Source organism: Phaenicophaeus curvirostris, chromosome 2 (genome assembly GCF_032191515.1).
Source record: "Phaenicophaeus curvirostris isolate KB17595 chromosome 2, BPBGC_Pcur_1.0, whole genome shotgun sequence".
Taxonomy (NCBI): domain Eukaryota; kingdom Metazoa; phylum Chordata; class Aves; order Cuculiformes; family Cuculidae; genus Phaenicophaeus; species Phaenicophaeus curvirostris.
This window is the reverse complement of record NC_091393.1, coordinates 39,781,098-39,802,787: the sequence shown is the minus strand read 5'-3', so window position 1 is coordinate 39,802,787 and position 21,690 is coordinate 39,781,098. Positions and strand designations below refer to the sequence as shown.

Genomic DNA, 21,690 nt, shown 5'->3' with positions numbered 1-21,690 from the left:
GGATTGTCCCAGGTGCCAGGAGTAGCAGAGGCATCCCAGGAAGCGCTGTGTTCATACTCCCATTTTCCTCTAAATCTGTGCTATCTAGTTTGCAGGCATCTAGTACAGTATGAGCCCATTTATGGCTCCTTGTATAATACGTAGAAAGTGAAGGTTGTCTCCTTGGGGCAACCCAGTCCCTTTGAGATGTGCATTATGCTTGAGCAGCGCCTCTGTCTGCCCCAGTATACAGGACAGCTAAGGGGCTGCACTTCTTGTTAGGGTGCTCTCTAAGGAGTCACACATTAAATTGGCTAAATGTGAGCTCCAGAAGAGCACATTTCAGCTCTCCTTCAAGTAAAGAAGTTTTCATACTTGATGTAATAGAGACAATTTTGGAACTCTGTGAATGCATCCATTACTCATGTGAAATACATAGGCTATTTTGTGAATAGCAACATTAAAAGGATGTTCGGCAGTTAAGGTGATGGGTTAATTATGCAAACAGTGTTTTCCTCCAGCACGTGTACATTTGCTTTCTTTCACGCTTCGTTTGTTGCCCACTAGCTCTTATACTGTGAAAAAAATACAAATGGGAATCCCAGATGCCTTTCATTATAGTATTTGATGCACTGCTGTCTGAGTTACTCCTTCTGGGATTCTCAAGGATCATGAACATACCAATGTATGTAAACAGTTCTTTAACACCTTTAGTTAAGGTATAAAATATTTAACTTAGGGTTTCCCTGAGCTGGCATGTGTAATGGAAAGAATTTGTATAATTTTTGTGGAAGGGCTTGGTGCCTGAGCCGAGCTCTTAGTTGTGCTTTGCTTTAGACAGTTTATATTAATTTTCTTAAGCAATTAAGTTTTGAGAAATGTGTAAGAAAAACAGAAAATGTTTAGGTTGTACAGCCCTTCCACTAGCAGTCCACATGCTACTCAGCTTTGCATACTCTAGTGCCATTATATATAAATCATTTCAATCTATGCTGAAGTTTAAGCACAGCAACAGACCAACTGTTGGTTTTGTTTGCTTTTTTTTTTTAAAATGAATGAAAGCATGACAGAAATCATCAGGATGGCATGGAGATATGGGGAAAACAGGAAAAAAATATAAAAAACACATATTCCCTTAGCTCTTGTAGGCTATGGGATTGAGGACAATTCCCTACAAAAACAAAGGGAAAAAAGCCTCGTGTAAAATTCAGATAACATTTAAAATTAAAAAATATAAACCAACAGGAATGACAGAAGCAGTTGCTGGAAGGGCTTGCTGTGCTGAGTAGAGATTAGAGGATTTATTTCTACTTCAACAACAGTACAATTAAAAATGAGAAGATAAGTGGTGAATATAACATCCTTGCTATAAATATCCTAAAGGAGAAAAAACTAAACATGTCAAAAGCACAATGTTTAAGAAGTAGTTCTTTAAACCACCTATGGCTCAACGGCCATTTTTATTTATTCATTCTTCCTAGATTTTTTTAAACTTTAACATGAAGTTATCATGATTTATTGGCACATTGATTAAAGGTGTTGCAGAACATCGTACTTTCAAACTAAACCGCTAACAAACTGATTTGTAAAAATATTTTGGAAGGAAAAGAAGAAAAAAAAGGAAAAGAAAATTCTGCTCTACATGGTACAGAACCACTACAAACTTGAAACATTCCCCTATATCAAATGCCAACACCATTTTAATAAAGCTGCAGAATCAAAGCCTCAGAACAACGAACATCTTTTCCTCCCGAAAACAGCACCTCCACCTGCTTCTGCTCATCTGATCAGTCCACTGTGCCCCGACATTTGCTCCCAGAGCCAGCCCCACCAGCGGCACTCACTCATGCGAGGGGATGCCATTGGCAACGACGCCTTCGTAGCGGCTGATGCCCTTCTTCTGGGTGACGCTGATCTGACCGCCCAGCTCATCCGCGATAATGCCTGCATGTATTGCTGACTTGCACAGCAGCGAGGTCTGAAAGGCAGAACCCATCAGAAGCAAGCTCAGAGGATCTGACAAACTGCTTTCACTTCCAAGCCGCTAGTATACAGGTATTACAGCTTATAAAATCCAGCAAAGCTCAAAGGAATAAGAGGCAGGGGAGGGAGAAAGAATAATAGTCTATAAAAAAATACATTTCCAAAAGTCATGTTTTTATTTTCCAAATGAAAAAGCAAGTAATCTGCTTCTGAGAAGGTGCTGTAAGGTTTAAACTTAGTAAACACTGTGTCACGAAGTCAAAGGCATGGCAACCCTTCTTTGCAAAAAGAAAACTATAATTACTTGATGGACTTGCCTGGAGGCAGACCCATTAATTTTTTAGGATTTGAGTCACAGCATATATAAGGAGATTTGGGTTTGTGTTGACTAGCTGCTGCTGGGTTTTAAGCACAGCCCATTCGCCAGGGATAACAGGCAGGATAACAGTGCAAACTACAGGGAGGACCATTTGTATGCCAACTAGGTGACAATAAGGGTAGGGCAGAGCAGAGAAGAGCCGGTGGAAAGGTGCAAAGGAGACATTCCCAGGAGCTGCAGGCAGACATTGGTCTTGTTCAGACAGGTTCAGCTTGGGCTACGCTACTCAATAAGCAGGGCTGCTGGGCTATTCCTCATCAGGGAGAGCTGGGAGGGGTGGGGACACAAAGGCAGCAGGTCTCCAAGGGAGCCCTGCAGGTTCTTCCCATCATAAAAACTGAATCCTCCTTAACAGTGAAGGATTTCTTTTAAAAATTCTTCAGCGCAGATAAGATCTGCATGAGGTCATGCCATGTGCTGCTTTTCTTTACTAATCACCCAAATGAAGGGCAGGAATAACTCCAGCTAATGAGAACTTAATGTCTCATTTCTTTGTTTCTTCAGCTCTGCACTTTCCAAGCTGGAAAAACGTGCTTGAATAACTGGATAAACAGGTTAAACATGAACACTGGCTTTGGAAACTCAGCAACTGCTATATTTGTGATAGGGTGGGATTTTATTTCAGTGGTATGAAACACTTACTGCACTGTGAGAGACGTGAAGATTTTACAGGCATGACTGGAGGAGAGTTGAGGGTGAGGGGCACAGAGAGGGCAGAGCATTGTGTGATATGAACTGTGGATAAACGCAACCACTCAGGCAACTTCTTCACTTTAAAAAATGAGCAGTTAAAACCAAGAAGTAGTTATTGGTGGTAAGTAATTAGGCAGTGTATAACTTTTATTTTGTCTCAGAGCAGATTGCTGGGATACTGCAGGCATAGTCTTAAAGCCTGCCTGTTACTAAAATGTGCTTTTTTTCCTACAGGAGATAACTTCAGAAGAGAAATTCAAATAGACTCCAAATAGGTAGAAGCTGAAGCTGTAGGAATAATTAGTACATGGATGAGCAATGCCTCAAAAGGGACAAACCCTAGGAAGGGTTTTCCAGAAAGCCAGAAACCATAAGTCAGTAGGTGTATTTGACAATCAATGGACTTTGTTCTCACACAATTGATTGGTCTGTTTAAAAAGTGTCTCTGTGTGCTTGCATACTGATAACACACTCATATACTGATAATAAAAGGAATATCTAACACAGATGGGAAGAATTACTGCCAAAAGTGAAGCGTAAGTTAAAACCAAATTGTGCTATGCTTCTCTTTTCTATCTTAATAAATTTCACTATGCTGTGTACTTACATCTCTGTATCCTTCTCCGATATTCCCAGAAATGTCACCTGCTATGTCTCTGCAGCCAGCAGGACAATATCTGCTGTAGTGAGAGAAGAGAGGATTGTTTAAAATACGAACTGTAGTGACAATACACAGAAAGAAACTTGTACAAAAGAAGTGCTTTCAAACCAATGAATATTTTAGCAGTAAATTCTGGCTGATGGTCTGTTGGTGAGTCTAGGAGGTAAATAAATAGGCCCTTAAGTTCGTGAGTGGACTGCACACAGCAGTACACGAAGAACCAGAAAGGCAGTTTTGCAAGGGCATTTCTGTTTAATGCTTTTGTTCCAGAAAAGCTACCACAGGAGTTCTCAGCACAGCCCAGATAAGAGCCTACATGCACATTCAAACAGCAGCCAGAAGAGCACAATTTATTATTATTTCAAACCCTATCACAAGGTTTTCAAGGAACCAAGAAATTATAGCTTGTCCTCAGATAATCTTATATCAGCTAGGGCATGATCTGCTCTCAGGAGAAGCACTGAAATTTGAGGCTACTTAGAATTTCAAAGTGGATACTCTTTTTACATATACCATGTATATGTATGCCCAAATGAGACTTCCTCTGTAACTCTATTCCCTCATCTTTCGGGGCCACAGACTTCCATTCTGCACTAGTGCTTTCTCAACCAGGCCTTGGACTATTACAGCACTGAAATTCAAAAAAATTTGCTTCTCTAGCAAACCAAGACCCTACCTGCCTTTCATAACAAACGTACCAGATGACATCTACAGCAAAGCAAGTCACAGCACAGAGATGCAAACCCTCTTTACCTGTATTCGACCTTTGAGAAGTGGTTTGCTCGTTCCAAACACGTTATTAGATCTGTGAAAAGTTTACAAATGTCAATCTCCATTGTAGGATATTGTAGACAAATATTTGGCTACACATGAAATTGCATTTAAAGATCTCTCTATATGATACTTAAACAATCATATTAGATAGAAAGAAACAGTTATGGTTTTCCAACATTCTTTTCATCTCTGTTTTTTACTCTTTGTGTGATTTACGCACAGACCTCCCAAAATAATAAATGTAGGAATCAAATCTTAATCTCTCCTATTCCTTCATCCTGTTACTTTGTGGCAGATGCTGGAATCCCAGAATAGAGTAGAGCTTCAAGGAGAAGGCACTAATTTTCTCTTTCACTGGGCCTGTATTGCAAATTGCCTGGGTAGGATTTCAGCAACTATTATATCTGGTTAGTATTATGGCTGCTTCTTGCACACATGCTATTAAAAATATCACGGTTGATGCTAATCCAGAAATAGTTAGGACTAAATATTAGGGCTGAAGCGTATGTGTGTTGAGAAGATAATGAAATAGTGGGGACTATGCCACTAATCCTTTAGAAATAGTGCTTTTGGATTTCACTTTACCTGGATGATCACTGCTGGCATAGGATAACAGAAAGCCTCGTCCTGACACATGGGATCCACTCTCAAAGTGAATAGTTGCTTCATTGCTATCCAGAATGATTTCTTTGGGGACAGGCATCACATTACCACAGTATGGCCCTACAGGCAGAACAAAGAAGATTTCAGAAGTTTAGATTACGTAATTAGACTGGAATATTCCCATGATTAGCAAAGTTTCATAACACACTCATTCTCCTTAAATCCAAATGTTGACAAAAGGGTTTTGGCTTCAGTCCTTTATGAGTATGAGCTCCAAAGTTACCCTGACAAGGAGTGGCCAGGATCCAATTGTCTCTCTGTGGTAGCAATTCCAGCATCTACTTCTCTCATCACATAAACCTTAATGGAATGATTGATGCCTTTTCACCTTTGGAATACAGCATGCTTACAACCAGCAGTAACTCATTAGAGAAAAGAACAGAACATTCAAAAGCAAACCAAGGGATCTACACAGGGTCCCCTAGATAAACTCTTCAGACCTGTGCAGCTCATGCTGCTGAAGCACAACAGCTATTCAGGGAAGATTAAGATCACAAACGAGATACCTGGTTTCCAAGGACCTGTGTGCCACAAGCCAAATTGTACTACAAGGCAGTACCATTTTACTCAGAAAATGTCTTTATTTATTTTCCTTTGAAAAACATCATCAGACCACAGAAGCATACAGTTCAAGTCTCTAGAATTTTAAACAAAAAAAAGAGAGGGAAAGAAAGGGGAAGATGAAGGGAGTGGGACAGGGAGACAAGAGGCTTTTGCTCACATTGTATTAGATAAGAGTTTTATAGCTACCAACTGCAGTATCTTGGAACAGTCTTTGGGACAGCCCTTTCTTCTGACAGAAGGCGTGCCCAGGACTCTTAATAATTACATTTGCTTCTTCATAAGTCAGTTCCCGAGGGGACCTTTCTTTTGAGATTGCCACAGTCTTTGCTCTTGCCTTGTCACCACACCTGGGCCAAACACTTGTCCCTGGCTGCCCTTAGGCACAGTTGACAGAGAAAATCCAAAGAAGTTCAGGCACAATTTTTTTTTAATTTATGAGGGTGCTTACAATATAAACTGCTAAGAAGAGAGGTTTTTTTTGTAAAATGACAAACAGTTGGGTTTTTTTCCTAGGAGAAAAAACAAACAAGACCCTTTACAAGACTTCAGCCCATCTGTTCTGCTGAATGACAGCTTTTGGATCCTAAAATAAGCCCTTGGAAAGAAAAAGTATCACTTTGATTTTTCCTAGACCACCTCATTTTATTAATGGTTGCTATTTTGAGTGACTTGGAACTGACTTCTGAGATACAAGAAATTACAACCACAGCAGAAATTTGATGAGTGGTACCATTCCTAACAGGCTCCTAAGAGCCTCTTCATGATACTCTTGGGGGGGTCCTTCCCTAATACTTCACCAGAATTATTACAACTAGATCAGCCTATCAAGTAGCCCAGTTGGAGCCCAGCGACAGCCAGTTGTCAGCAGAATGGGACAAACCAAAGGAGGAAGTCTTGTCTTATGGTTTACAAAAATCATACGATAAAGGAAGGCAGGCAGAGAAAAAAGCACCGAGTGTGACATTTCCCTGGAGTGCTCGTGTTGAAAATGACTCACGACTTAGTCAAACAATGTCTATAAAAAGGGTTAAACAAATTGCTTAGCAAATGAACTTATCAAAAAGACAGCAACTGACACTGTGTCATACCAGACAACTGCACGAGCGATTTATTTGAGAAGGTCTTTTGTGTCAGATTGCAGTGGGAGAAGTAAAGTGCTAAGTTGGATTTATTTTTTTTCCCCCCAGAGAGAGAGACAAAGGGGAAAAAGACAGGGAGGCATTATATTTCTTCAAAATAAAATACCTGGGAAAGCTTTAGTACTTTTCTTCTCTTAGGGACTGTCTCTACATATTTTCTCACAAGGGCTCTTTGGCTTTCTCCCTCACAGCAATTGGCAATGACCTATCTACTCTGCAGGTATAATTTAGATGGCTGATTCACTCAACCACACACCAGCTGGATCAGGGCTACGTGTCTCCTTCAGTAGCAAGTCTACATACATTCCAGGTAATTACACAAACAAATCACACATGTTATAAGCAGAAACAATAAAATAAAATAAGTCTAGACACATAGAGTTGTATAATCCAAAAATTCAGAAACAATCAGCTTAAGAAATCAGCATGCAATGCCTAAAAACAAGTTTCTACTTTTGAGTTATAAAGCCCAGAAGGGTTACCAGGTTATAGTTATCTTCTGCCAAGAGCAGTTCTAGTATACCAACAGACTCCAATAGGTAGTTCAAAACAAAGGGGGGTTAGGACTAATTCTTTCAAAAAATGTTTCTGTTTTTAACCACATATACTCTTTCCTATGCACTTCCATACAGCAGTCCTCTTCTTACTTTAATATTGTAGAGCCAAAAGTGAAAGGATAGTCTCCCAGGCTCCTTGCATTTCAGCTTGTGGTATGCCTGAATTAGTTGCACTTATTATATACACAGTAACACCCAGCAGATTTGCTCTCCATTGACTTACCTATTACCTTGAATACATATATCATGAGATTTTGTAGACATTAGAAGGTTAAAACCAATCAGCACCTGTAGTCATTAGACTTCCTCTGAAAACTACATTTACTAGTCAGTATTTTCCACTTGGAACCAAGGTGACAAAAATACTACTTTATCACCTACTTTTAAAATTCATATGTATTGTCCATCTTCTCTGTCTATTCCACCTAGAATCCATTGATTTCCCCATGCTGTCTATGTGAGTACTGTACAACCACAGTAGAGAGAGGATGGAGGAAGCCTTGGTTTGTGTCTGGTATAAAAATGAGAAACTTGTTTATAGAGCCTTGTTAACTTTTGCTGTAGCATTTGAGCTTGACTCTAGATAAATATTTAATTCCTAAACTTGAGACTAAGCCAAATTTTTTTAAGATCCCTTTTGAGAACTGCCAGATCACATTATCAGTTTTTCATCTTCTAATGCCAGTTGTGAGGTGGGTTGTTTTGCATATTCAGCTTGAAAAACAAGTCGCTGATGCTGATGTCTCTCCTGTTTCCTGTTAACATGACTCGGCTGGAGCCCTCCTAGAGCAAGTAGGCAGGTTTGTTTGGTTTGTTTACTAAGAACAAAGAAAAAGTTTGATTTAATAAACAGATGTGTTACATTTCATGAAACTCAGTAGGTGTTCTCCATATGTCAGTATTACTACATCGAGATGCCATGGCTTTTTCTTCTTTCTGTGTCTCATTAATTACTACTAATAAATGGGGTTACATCAGGCTGGTGACCAGTCACTAGTGGGGTTCCATCTTAGGACCAATACTCGAATATCTCCGTAAATGACCTGGATGTAGGACTGGAAGGTTTACTAACCAAGTTCACCATTGACATTCTTGAGGGCAAAGAGGCCCTGCAGAGGGACCTAAACAAATTGGAGAGCTAGGCAATCACCAACCATGTAAAGTTTAATGAGGGCAAGTGCCGGTTTTGCACCTGGGACAAAACTCTGGATATACATACAGACTGGGAAGTGAAAGGCTGGTGAGCAGCCCTACGGAAAGGGATCTGGGGGTTCTGCTTGACAGCAAGTTGAACATGAGCCACCAGCGTGCCCTGGTAGCCAAGAGGTCGAACTGTGTCCTGGGGCACATCAAGCATGGCATTGCTAGCCTGTTAAAGGAGGTGATTATTCCACTCTACTCCACACTGGTGTTTTACCACCTCGAGTATTCTGTACAGTTTTGGGTGACACAGTATAAAAAGGATATAAAGCTACGGGAAAGCATACAGAGGAGGGCCACGAAGTCAATGAAGGGTCTAGAGGGGAAGTTGAATGAGGAGTAGCTGAAGTCACTTGGTCTGTTCAGCCTGGAGAAAAGGAGACTGAGGGGAGACCTCATAGCACTTCTTGACAAGGGAAGGAGGAGAAGCAGCTGCTGTTCTCTACTCTTCAGTGATCAATAACAGGACCCAAGAGAACAGCAGGAAGATGTGCTAGGGGAGGTTTAGGTTGGATTTTAGGAAAAGGTTCTTCACTCAGAGGGTGGTGGAGGACTGGAACAGGCTCCCCAGGGAAGCAGTAATGGCACCAAGCCTGGCAATATTCAAGAAGCATTTGGACAATGTCCTCAGACACATGGTGTGAATGTTGGGGTTGTCCTATGCAGGGATAGGAGTTGATAGGACTCGATGATCCTTGTGGGTCCCTTCCAACTCAGGTCATTCTGTATTTCTGTGATTCTGTGAGTTGACTTAACTGTGGTTCTGTCTGCTCACTCCAGATTCTTTAATATAGATATGTATACACATGTATTTAAAATTCTGCAGGAGACATATTACCGACCCAGGGATATTTAATGTACCTAACCTAACATTTTCTATAATTAAACTAGTATTTGTTGCCTTTCATCCAGAACACCTGATCTGTTGGTATGTTTTAAGTGGCTTAAAAGAAATACTTCTATTTTGGAATCATTGTCTCCAAACAGTATTAACATCCTGCAAGATACATAGTAAATTGTCTCATGGATATCCTTTGGCTGGCTCATCTGGAGATTCAAGAGATTATTTTACATGTCGTTTATTTTTTAAATGTTAGCAATAGTCTGCTGCTTTCGTCTTTTTCATAATAGCATTGTTTTGCAAACCTGATGACCTTTTCAGCATTGTCTAGCTCTGTGAAGCCCGGTTTACTTCTACTGTCAACCAGACTCTGGCATATTTCCCGAAATTGCTCTGTTGAGTTATGTTCCTTTATTTTTCTTCTTCCCCTTAAGAAGTGCCATGCCTAGAGGGCTCTTCTCTCACAGCAGCTGGCAATGCCTACATGCCATTTGTTTCTGTAGTTCTTAATACTCTTGACCTCTTCTGCTACACTTTTGCTTCCTTTTAAAAGCAGTTCCACCCCTCTCTATTTCATGTCTGGTCCATTCTGCTCATTCTGCTTTGAAATTCCTCAACTTAATTTGAAATCTCCAGTTTGACATCTGCAGAAAACTCAGTTTAGATTCCAACTCATAACACCCCCTCTTCAACAGGAAAATTTTTCCTTTTTCTTTAACGCTGGCCTTTCAGAGTAAGGCATGGCTGGTGTGCAATGTGTAGCTATGAACCCATGGATCTGCCTCTCCAGGATTAAAATTTCTAAAGGAGTTTGTTTGGGGAAAGCAATGTTTTAAATTGTGATCCTTATATTCTCAAATAAAACCATTTGGAAACACCTCAGTAGCCGAGGAATGACAGGGAATGTGATGAACATGGATTATGCTTGCTTCACTTCAGAGCTAAAAACTTAGCCAGAGTGCAAGTCTTTCACAAACATCTCACAAAATCAGCAAGGATCTGTTGTATGAAAGGATCTGCATTCTTGAAATTTTTCTCCATCCCATGTTCACACAAATGTTCCTCTTTCATAAGCAGTTACTCTTCCTCTCCCCTATCAAGGAGGACAGGAGAGAAGAGAGAGGAGGGAGGGGAAAGGAGAGAGGAGCGAGGGGAAAGGAGAGAGGAGCGAGACCTCATCTTTGCTCCAACCATTCCCCACACACTCGGGAATAACCAGTGTCACTCTGCAAGACACACCTGCAGACAAGAAGTGCTCCTCTATCTATACTCTTCCATGCAGAATGTTGGTTGACACAATAGTCACATTTGTTAGTCAGCATGAAACAGCCCAGTTTTTCAACATTTAACTCCATGCAACAGTCTGACCTCATACTGAGAGGTAAACATTTCCCATTTTAGGAAAAACAAACATAACTTTCAGTTAGCATTTCCAAAGAGTTGCTAAAGACTGTGATAAAAGAAAGAAAAAAGCATCCAAGCAAAGTTAGGCTGGAGAAGTAATTAAAATTTAAAAAGGAATGTCTGGGCCACCTGCACTGACTGTAAGTCTGCCTGCTTGACCTCAGGTGAGATCTCCCACTTCTAACACGCCTGTGGTTTTAGCCAAACCCAAAGACAGAAGCACAGCAGCAGTTAGGAATCATTAGTAAAAGAATTGTGGCTGTTTAACAAAAACCACAGAAAAATACATGATATGCTTTATGCAGCTGAGAGGAAAAAAGAGTTCATCTGATACAGGAAAAGCAGTCATTCTTTGTTGCATAAATCTTTCCAAAGCTGAAACCTCGGGATACTGCAACCACTTAGGCAAAACCCAACTGTTAGAAGAATTCTGACTGTTAAGAGGCCGCTTGACTTGATCGTCAGCAAGAACTTGTCTGGGCATTTCACTAGATTTCCTGAAACACCAGAAACAATACTGTAATAACAAGTTTCTTCGAGGGGCAAAAAAGAAACCTGGACACACCCTTTATTCAAGCAAGATATTTATCACAATACATAATAAGGAAAGCCTGGTTTGATGAATCCCCTCAAGACATAATGACAGGTAGGAGGCATCCAAAGGTGCTCAGTTCTGCCAACTGCACACACACACATTTGCATGCTCACTCTCAGCAGCCATCAGACATACATCTTTAAATGCTCAATTTGTCTAAGAGTCCTTAGTGATGAGGTGTGGGGAGGAGAAAGCATTTTCAGTAATTTCTCTACCTATTTCATGCTAGTTACTGGCTGTAAATTATGCAAGAACAAGTTAACTGCACTAACTCTTGAAATTATCCCTAGTCACTTGGCAGATCTGACATCCACCCCAGAGGAACACATCAACCTCCTACTGACTGCAAGTGAATGGAGAAGTAGGCACTTATCTCTTCTTTAATCTCTCTCTCCAGTCAAGACTGATGATTGTCTCACAAAATTAAGGGAAAAAATACTAAGCCATTAGTTGAGGAAAGAGAAGGAAGAAAAGCAAGAAAAAAGGGTCAAAAGAGATACAGAAATCTGATAAAGACATAAAAAGAAACTGACTAAGACTAAGTTCCTGTTGAACTTCTAAAACACTTATGTTACACCTTCATAAGCAGTGCAAGTTGTGTTCTTGAGAACTACAGAGACCACATGGTTAATCTTGTTTTCACATATCCCTTTAGCTAATTAAAAAATCAGAAGCTGTTATTCAGAGCTCAGTATTTTTAATATGCTCAGATAATGCAATTAACTTGAGAAGAAAAGCATTTCAGTAAAGGTTGCACCTTGCCTACATTGTTGAGATCATGCTTCAGGTTAACTTTTATTCTAAATTCCTTTTATGGGACACAAAACCCCCATAATTTCATCTAGTGCAAAACTATTCCTTTGAAAGAAAACATTATCATCGATTTATTTCTCCTAGAGACAATATGTAAAGAGCTGTGTTAGTATTTAAAAGTTTGTCAGACAAAGCTGACTCATTTTCACCAAAACTGGTGTTAGAATACCTTTGCTGACTGGTGATTATTTTCACATCTAAGTCTGGATACGAAGCTAAAAGTTTGAAAGAAAAGACTTGTTACAGTATCTTTTCTTTGGTGAACACTGAAGAAAATAGTGTGCAGAGTAGACACCCAGAGATAAAGTATTCAGCCACTCAGTGTCTCCAGTTTTAGAGCTTCACTAACATTATTTAATGCCCATCTTTTGATGGCGGTATTGGAGAAATCTAAATGCAATGGCTGCCTTCACAGGTTCATCAAAGCTGTATCAAAAGTGAGAAGAACTGCAGTGTCACGTTTGTATCCCAAATGAGCAAAGAGGCTTCAGGAGATCAGCACAGGCAACAACACTACATGCTTTTCTAGGAAGAAATTAGATTCTTGCTACTCCTGTATTTGAGGAATGCCCTAAACTTAAATAAAACTTGCCTGTAAGTGGTTTAATCTGTTGTCACCAATTCATAAATGTGAAGAAATCAATGTTATGGCTAACATAAATCAAATTAATCCATATATTTGTATATAATCGCTTCCCTTTACTGCATGGAACGTAAATACCCAAACATGAATTGAGTTACTCCTTGCTGTATTGCGTGAATCTCAGTAGAAGATTATAATGACGAATGAATCACAGTTATATGGAAAGACATGTGGGAGAGATCTGAAAGGAGAACAGTATTTTGTCATCTGAAGACTTGCTTACACTACTTTTATATTTATGCACATAATCTAGGTTTTGCCTCTGACCAATTTTGTAAGTTTCAGATACACTCCAGGACTGATGTTTATATACATACTGACATTCAGTCTGTTGCTTTTTGTAGAGTCAAAGAGATCAGCATGGTATTTAAAACATATTTCCCTTTGGAACTTATTGTCTTTTACTTGCAAACCTCTTAAATAAAGAGCAAAGTTTGCTTGGCTAATTTGAAGCATGAGTAATTTTCGTACTGCCAGCTTTTATACTTAGCTTTTTAAATTTTGCTTTTTAAATCCAGGCCAAATACAGAAAATATGCAAAGATTAGTTTTTAATTGCTCAGATGTTTTCAATTCCCTCAAAATCATTTCAAGTCTCCATCATCCTATGAAAGAACTTTGACAGCAAAGGTCAGTATCTTCTTGGACAAAGGGCAGCTGTTGACCTGCCTGTAGATGTTCATGAAGAGAGGAGGGTTGCAAAGAGGAGATGTGGGCTCAGAAACAGTTAAAAGAACATTTAACAGACTGAATGGACTTAGCAGTGCCCACTCACAGAGCTTCTTTTGCCTACATAAATGCGTATTAAAACCCAGACCTACAGCTAATCTATGGAAACAACTGACTTGGAGAAGGTCTAATCTAATCTACGAAGTCTTATGTATTTTAAAACACGAACTATTTAATGAATTTATGCATATAGCACTATTTCCATACTGCTGTTCTGCATGGATTTACCTGAATGCAGAGCACAGACTCTGTAGGCATGCTAGTGGGAAAGTCTACAGCGAGCTGCAGACCACAAAACCCATCACAGATGGTATGTATGCCTAAGCTATAAAACTTGTTTAATCAGATATGAGCATAATCTGCTACATATGCAGGTTGCTACTGAGGATGCAAATTATAGTCCACATGTATCAGACACTACCAATTAGGTCTGAAAATATGTGTGGGAATACTTGAAAAAATTCATTATATGGAGCTGATTGTGTAACACACATGTATTCTGTGTTTGTAGGCTGATTAAGTGCAGGACTGAAATATGTGAAGATGTCTTCAGGTTGATGTGTAAGGAGCTAGAATTTCAATCAACATCCAAGCCTCATTTTTCACTTCAGAAAAACATATATTGATTATGCTTGTTTCCTAGAAAAGCCTTTGAATAAAAATGTCAAGGTAGCATCAATAAAAATTATTCTAAGATCACAGAATCATAGAATGGTTTGGGTTGGAAGGGACCTTAAAGATCATCTAGTTCCAACACCCCTGTGATGGGCAGGGAGACATTCCACTAGATCAGATATGATAATGCAATAATAAACACCTATCTCTTACTGTCAAGTATAGTCAGACTGGTTACGGTTCAGAAATGAGGTAAACAACATAAAAAAATCCCATCATACACATGCTTAGATACCAACATGTCACTGCCCACTGTTTCAAAATTTAATACCTCCCCACAAGAACAATAATTACCTTTAGCTTCACTTGCAAGCAAGACTTTAGTATCTCACTTGATCTTGTCTTAGTAGGTGAGGGATAGGCCTATCCTGCTCATGAATGAAAGACAAGCATCCCTCCTTACTACTAAGATCTCTTAGAAGTTTCTCAGCTTAGAAGAACCGCATACTTCACTAAGCCAAGCAATGAGGCTGCTGACCTGGAAAATCTGTACAGGCTCTGTGTAGCTCATCTCTTCATCAACTTTTCCCATCAAAGCCATTCTTCTTGTTAAGTCCAGTGCAGAATATTCAGCCTTAGGTGACTGGAGGGCTACAACCCACTCCCAGCAGTTTTATGAACTGTCAGTTCATGAGTTTACTCCTGCATTGTAGAACTCCTTGCAGCCCTGAATTTAAATTGGATTTCCGAAAAAGAGTATGTTGACTTGAAAAACAGTTTGGCTCTTCAAGCAAGGCCTCAGGTTCTCCCTGGGGAGGATACTATTGTCGTTAAGATTGTTTTAAGTGCACAGCTATAGCATATTACTCACTTCTCTTCCTGTGCAAATCTCTTACAGGAGTGCAGACTGGCTGCATGCATTTAATATCTGCAAGTAATAAAGCCTACATATTAGCAAAGGTTATGCGATTGATACCTAGCAATAATAAAGGTTATCTCCTTTCTAAGCCCTGAACTGCCTAGGAAATAGATGTATGCATGATCCTTGACTTCATTTTTTCAGCTTGTCTCTACCTAATTCATGAGCTATCTCTTTCCTTACCCAAGAAGGGTACAGGGGTGAATAGGTCCATGTACTTGCTGTACAAAAGCTGCAATGGTGCAGCCCCACAAGTCTTAGGGCAGAGACCCCCTGGGCTCAGCAGCCCCTCTGCAGTGCAGCACAGCAGCACACCCAGCCTTGGCAAACAACACACAGCCTGAGGGCCTGTGGCCTCCCCTAGTGAGAATGACACACTTGAATATGAAAAGGAGGAGGAATGGACACAGGTTAACACGTCTCACATTTTGTTGAGTTGGCTTTCCCTCACACTTTTACCAGTGTAGGCCTTCACCATTACCTTATCTTTTACATACCGTGCACTGTTGAAGAGCTGTGGATGGTAAGGTAGCTGGATTCACATTTCTGTGATTCAATATCCAGGTCTCCAATTTTTAAGATCAAGCGTTTTCCCGGAGGCACTTGGATTTTCTTTTCACAAAGAGTGAAGTTGGGGTATGTCCCAGGATAATTCTTGGATGCCAGAGTCCCGCTGTCTTGATACATCACCATGTGCCCACATCCATCTCCTGCAATAGGAGAATAAACAAGGAAGAGAAAAAAAACGTATTCTTCAATGAAAAATATGTAAGAAAATACTGGCCATATAATCATGTCTCCTGTGCACTTCCACCTTCTAAAAAATTATTTTGTAATACTCCACCTCAGGTATGTTGTTGTTGGAACATAGGTAAATAAAAGAAATACAGTTGCATTTCTCTTGTAAAGCAGTAAAAAGGGGTGTTGGAAACACTCGTGAACTAAGATGTATTTGATGGTCCTGTACAAACAGACTGGCTTTCTGTTTTATAGAAACCCTGAAGATGCAATTCCACATGTAAAAGACATTATCCTCCTTTAAACAGATTCCTCCCAACTATCAGTCCATGTTCTATTTCCATAGAAAAAGCCATTAGACAGAGGGTAACTGAATCATACATGAGAGCACAGACACGGTTTAACTACTTACTGTCATGGACCTAATTAATCTTATTTCCTGTTGGTTCTCTTGCACCATTTACACAATACAAAAAGCACAGGGGACAAGGCAAAGACACAAGAGGGGCTTCAAAACTGGGAGGCACACCATTAGTGGTGTGCAGGGTTCTTCATGTCAGCACGCCTGGAGAGCTGCTGCCTCCTTGCTCAACAGGTGAGGGTAGGTGGCCACAAAGTGGGGTTTTTTTGTGGCGCTGTGTAGGAGCCAGCTCAGCTGTGGAGCTGTTAGCTGTTCCCTCATGGAGAGGCATCTGAGGAGCAGCTGCAGCAGAAGATATGACAACAGGAAAAGGCGCATAGAAATACGGGGAGGAGGGGGATGCTGACATGGAAAACAGGAAACATACGTGGAGGGGGAGGAAGAAGGCATCAGATAAAAGACCTTGACTACTAAAGGGAGTAATTTTTAGTGAACTATTTAAATGTGTACTAGTAAATTAAAATGTGCATATTAAATCTTAAGCCATTTCATTCTGCCGAACCTTCCAAAGAATGGAAACTATTGCAATAGTGGAAGCAGTGCCTTATGTTCATGCATATAACAGGCAGACCTCAGTTTTAGGTCAGTTAGGGCGTAGGCATCCTCTACATAGGAGTCTTGTATACTGTTATACACTGTCACTGCAAACTTGAAGTTAGTTCTAGAAGTGTTCATAGAATCATGCAGAGCTTGGAATTCACACTGTTCACATTAAGTACCCAAAATTTAACTTTTGGGCCTATTTTGGCGAAACTGTTTTGGTCTGTTCATTTTAATTACTTTCTGAATTTTCTTCCACAATCACTAGGACGAATGAATTTAAGATTTGATAAGATTATTTAAAGACATACAACTAGAAAAGAAGTGTTGATAAAGAAATGCGCCATATCAGGGGTTTGGGGAAGGAGGCATGCTATGCAAAGATTAGCTTCAAGCTCTAAAATGTTGACTCACTACTACATAATTACACTGCCATTTCATCCAACTCACTCAACCACTTTTTCACAAGAAACAGCATTTATTTTGAAGCTTTATCATTATTACCAACTTTGTTGCCTGCTATTTAATTTTGTCACAGGTTCGTGCTTGGAATAGAAGAGAATAGGAGACATAGATCCAAAATTATATCACCATAAAACATACTAAATATGCTTTTTCAGATCTCCTTGTTCACATTCTTAGAAAAACAGCTGTTGTTCAAGTTTGTTTTCCAAGATCTATTGATTCTAGAATGCACACAGAGGAATATACTCAAGATGAAAGGCAAACTGGCCTCTTGAGCAAATCAGCTTTAATAGAAACTTCCCGCAGCAGGAATAAAAATATAAGGAGCAATTCAGCACATGAACTATCAATTTTCTGAACCTGAAGAGAGGTCCACAGAGGTCCAGGCAGTGTAAAATGAGATCACTTCCATCAAGACACAGGACAACCTTGCTGCCTGTGTAGCCAACTGCTGTGTAGTAAAAAAGAACTGTTCGTGGCCTTTAATTTAAACTGCATGTTTCTAACTGTAAGCAATTACTTCATCTGGGCTGATGAAAAGAAAAGTAACTACAATCTGGAGCTTGGTTTTCATCTTAACCTTGCTGGGAAAGAAAAGGGAAAACAAAGGGAAAAGTTACACAACCACAATAAAATGTCATGGGGATTAAATCAAAATGAAAAGTTCAGTGTTCACATACTCTTCATCTTGCTGGGCTACATTCTGGCCTGTGTCACCTAGGTACAATTCCAAGGATCCTTTGTGGTACAAAACTCTCCTCAAAAAGCTGAAAAGACTTTACTATCATGGCAAGACCCTGATAGCTGTCCAGGTCACAGAGCATTATATTTCTGCAGAAAGTGTAAAGGCAAAACTATGCACCACAGACCTCAGCCTGCCATCCTTCTCTGTCAAGGTTATACGAGGTCTTGTTTCCAGGGAAACTCCTTTTTTAAAATCTGCATTTGAGTAAGTGCTAAAACATATTAGCACCAGAACATCTTTTGAGATAAGGAAGCATAAATACTGTTTTCCAGCTTTTCACTGGTGGAGCATGGTCATTCAAACACTCCAGCTGGTTGAGAGGCAAATGCAGCATCGTCCCGCACCTTTAACATGCCTTGTGCCTCTGTTCTGCCTACCTGCCTGTCTCAAAGGAAAAGGTCGTGACAAAAACTTGTTCAACACAAGAACTGAAGCAACGTCCAAAAAGTCAGACCAGATCCTAGTAACTATTGCTTCCTACAGAGAAACCTGACTGCAGGTCTAAATATTGAGTTTCTCAGCAAGATTAGCAGAGCAAAGAAAAATCTTGCACTGAAAGTTGCTGAAAAACACACCTGAGGGAAGGAGACTGAAAGTATAGAGGGAAAGGAGAATAAACTTAGGATGTGATAATTCATTCAAAGACAGAGTCAATGACTAAGTGCAGTAAAAAATTTATAAGTATGACCTCACTATATACCAGGGGCTCAGAAATTGAGGCAAATTATGAGGAATTCCAAATATATCCTCCTTCACATTTTCAAATGAAAAATGTGAACAATACTACCATTAGCTTTGTCCTTAGAAATGCATTGGCCAGACCTCTAATATACTGAACTTAAAACACAACTGCTTGTCCTTATGAAAACTACATACCTGAGGTCACGCTCTTCTCTATAGGCACAGCACTTCAGGACAGGAATAAGTGTATTGAACCAGTCAGTACAATGCAGGGCTTCTTGCTACTATTAAATTTTCACTTAGCATTACTTCTAAGCACTGCTTTCTACCACCCTACTTGGCAAGAAGTTGGCAGCCTTGCCTCAGCCATCACTTCTCACTAGATGGGAGCAAAGGAAAATATTTGAATACTAGGTATTCAGCAGCCAGAAAGTATAAACACAATTAGATTTAATAAAATCTCCTTCAGTATAAGAGGCACATCAGTATAAAGAGTATAAAGCACATCAAACACGCTTTGTAAACCAAGTTCCAGTGGGCATTTGAATCAAGATCAAGATCGTGGTCTCTGGATCACAGGTGCCCGCCCACTAGCCTACGCTCAGGTTTTACCAAAGATCACATAGTGCTGGAATTAAGGCTGTTTACCACAGTTAAAAATAGTCTTCTGTGGCAGACAAGGGAAATAACTCCCCAAGAAATGAGAACCATGACTGGCTCTTGTACTGCAGCAGCAGGCACACCACTTGTACCTTGTCCTCTCTCTCACACAGTGCTCACCAACAGGAGCACATACTTGCATGCTTGTGAAGCCAAACCTGGGACCCCTCCAGAGGACACCAGAACATATGCCAGTGGAGAGGGCGAGAGGAGGTATCACATGGCTGGCAGGTAGTACCATATCCCATGCACAGGAGAAGGTGAACGAGTATCTTTAGGCAGCCGTATCTGGGCTGGGTCTGACCACTGCTGCTGACTCATGGGCAGGAGGGTCCCCTCCAGGATCTAATCTGCCCAGCAAGGATGTAGGTGATGAAATCAATGTCTACAAAGAAGCTCCAATCCCACACTGTGAGTTGCCCTGGACACAACCCCTGACAGATACTGTGGCTTTAGCAAAACAGTGGTGGTCCCGGAAGCAGCAGAGTTAGAGATCTCTGAAAAAAATGCTGGTTCCTAGAGATAACCTCCTGCTACCCAAAATCACCTGGCTGGTCTGACTCCATCCTCCTGCCTCTTCCCAAGTCCAGTGCTAAGCACCCTAGGCTTTTCCACTCCCTGCTCACACACAACTGGATCTGTGCAGTACCTTCATCCAAGCACTCAGCAGATCCCCCTCTGAGTTAGGGAAGAGGCTACAGCTTTTCAAATAACTGCTATAAGAAGTTTCCATGTGTTGCAGCATTTGCTAAACATGTTTATACCATCAACTACAAAACAGCTACATAGCATGATATCAAAGAGCATTTTCAAAAGCATTGCTACAATATCCCGGCAGCAAACATCTGCCTTCTTCATCCTTATGATTCACCCTCACTAAGCAATTAATAATGGACTTGGACCTGCTCCAGTGCTAAATACATGTTATACCTAGGTGTGTTCATCACATAGCCAGAGGCTCCTTGCCATCTTCTACCCCAATGCATGAGCCCCATTGGCCACCAGCGTTTCTCTCCCAGCCTCTCTGGCTACACGCTCCTACCATCCACCACCTCACAGAATCACAAGACTGGAAAAGACCCACTGGATCATCGAGTCCAACCATTCTTATCAACCACTAAACCATGCCCCTCAGCACCTCATCCACCTATCTTTTAAACACCAATCTCTTCACACTGGGATGAAGACCCCGAAAGTAACCTTATTTCCCTCTCTGCCTCCTCTTTCCCAGTTTGACATCCCTTTCGATGCCCGCCTTGATAGTGGTGCTTGGAACAAGGTGTGCACCCAACACCCCACCAAACCTTGGGGAAAGAGTGCACAGGGGGGTGCCAGCCTATACTTTTTCCTTCCCATTCCTCCTTCACTTGAGAGAAGAGAGCAGAAAACTGAGTTTTATACATGAATTCTGGATGCAGCCAAAAATCAGTGTTTTCTGAAGAGCCACAGGTGCAAACAGACAGTCAAAGCAAAGAAAATGCCACCAAATTGAGGGTACAGCTTTGCAAACTCTCACGAGAATCCCCATGAGGAGAAATGAAATTTGTCTTGTCTTCCACTTTGCTTTCCCTGAAGTAATAAATCTAGCTTATTAAAAGATTCAATAATTACTGAGTCAAGGAATTCTGCACCAATGATTTGGGTTATACATACGAACAAAGAAGTATCTAAAATAAAAATCAACACTTTCCAGTCAAACCTGTGTCCTCTCTGCTCATGTGGGATAGGAGAAAAGACTAAGGAAAAAACAAGAGGAATTTTTTGCCAGATGCCATGCAAAACCACTGGTGTGGCCTGACAACATCTTAGGTTTTCATACAGCTACTCTGACTTTCATCATTAACAGAACTGTGCATGCTGCAAACATGACTGGGTTTGTACCTTCAGTGTTTCCTGAGGTGATAGAAAAAAAAAAAAACAAACCAAAAAAACAAACCACTTAATTAAGTGCTTTATCTCTAACACCTCTGTCAACAGATCTGGGTCAAGAGCATCAACTCTTCATTGCACCATTATAATGGAAGAGACCACCGTATCATCAGCACCTAAACTAGTCCCTTCTCCAGAGAACAATGAAGATGTCAGACCCCAGTGCTTTTCCTGGCAATGGGCTCAACTAGGTAACAAAACTGAAAGGCAACATTGCAGGCCCAAGGTACCACTGGGTGGACAAATACCCTCAGTCCTCCACCCGTCTTCCCAACAGTGCTGGGGCCAGAGATGCAGGAGCCATGAGGAGTGGGAGCAGGGTGACCACACATTTGGGGATTTCACAAACCACCAAATTCAG

The 21,690-nt window shown here is 40.6% G+C and overlaps 1 protein-coding gene across 1 annotated transcript in view; it reads right to left on the bottom strand.

The window, feature by feature from the left end:
* DCBLD1 (discoidin, CUB and LCCL domain containing 1) overlaps positions 1 to 21,690 on the bottom strand; it is a 53,799-nt gene that overhangs the window by 22,174 nt on the left and 9,935 nt on the right. Inside the window, exons 2-6 of the mRNA XM_069850862.1 lie at positions 15,648 to 15,860; positions 5,055 to 5,192; positions 4,449 to 4,500; positions 3,642 to 3,714; positions 1,824 to 1,957 (exon numbers count right to left, since the gene is read on the bottom strand). Of these exons, the coding sequence (XP_069706963.1) occupies positions 1,824 to 1,957; positions 3,642 to 3,714; positions 4,449 to 4,500; positions 5,055 to 5,192; positions 15,648 to 15,860 (610 nt within the window). The remainder of the gene's footprint in view (positions 1 to 1,823; positions 1,958 to 3,641; positions 3,715 to 4,448; positions 4,501 to 5,054; positions 5,193 to 15,647; positions 15,861 to 21,690) is intronic.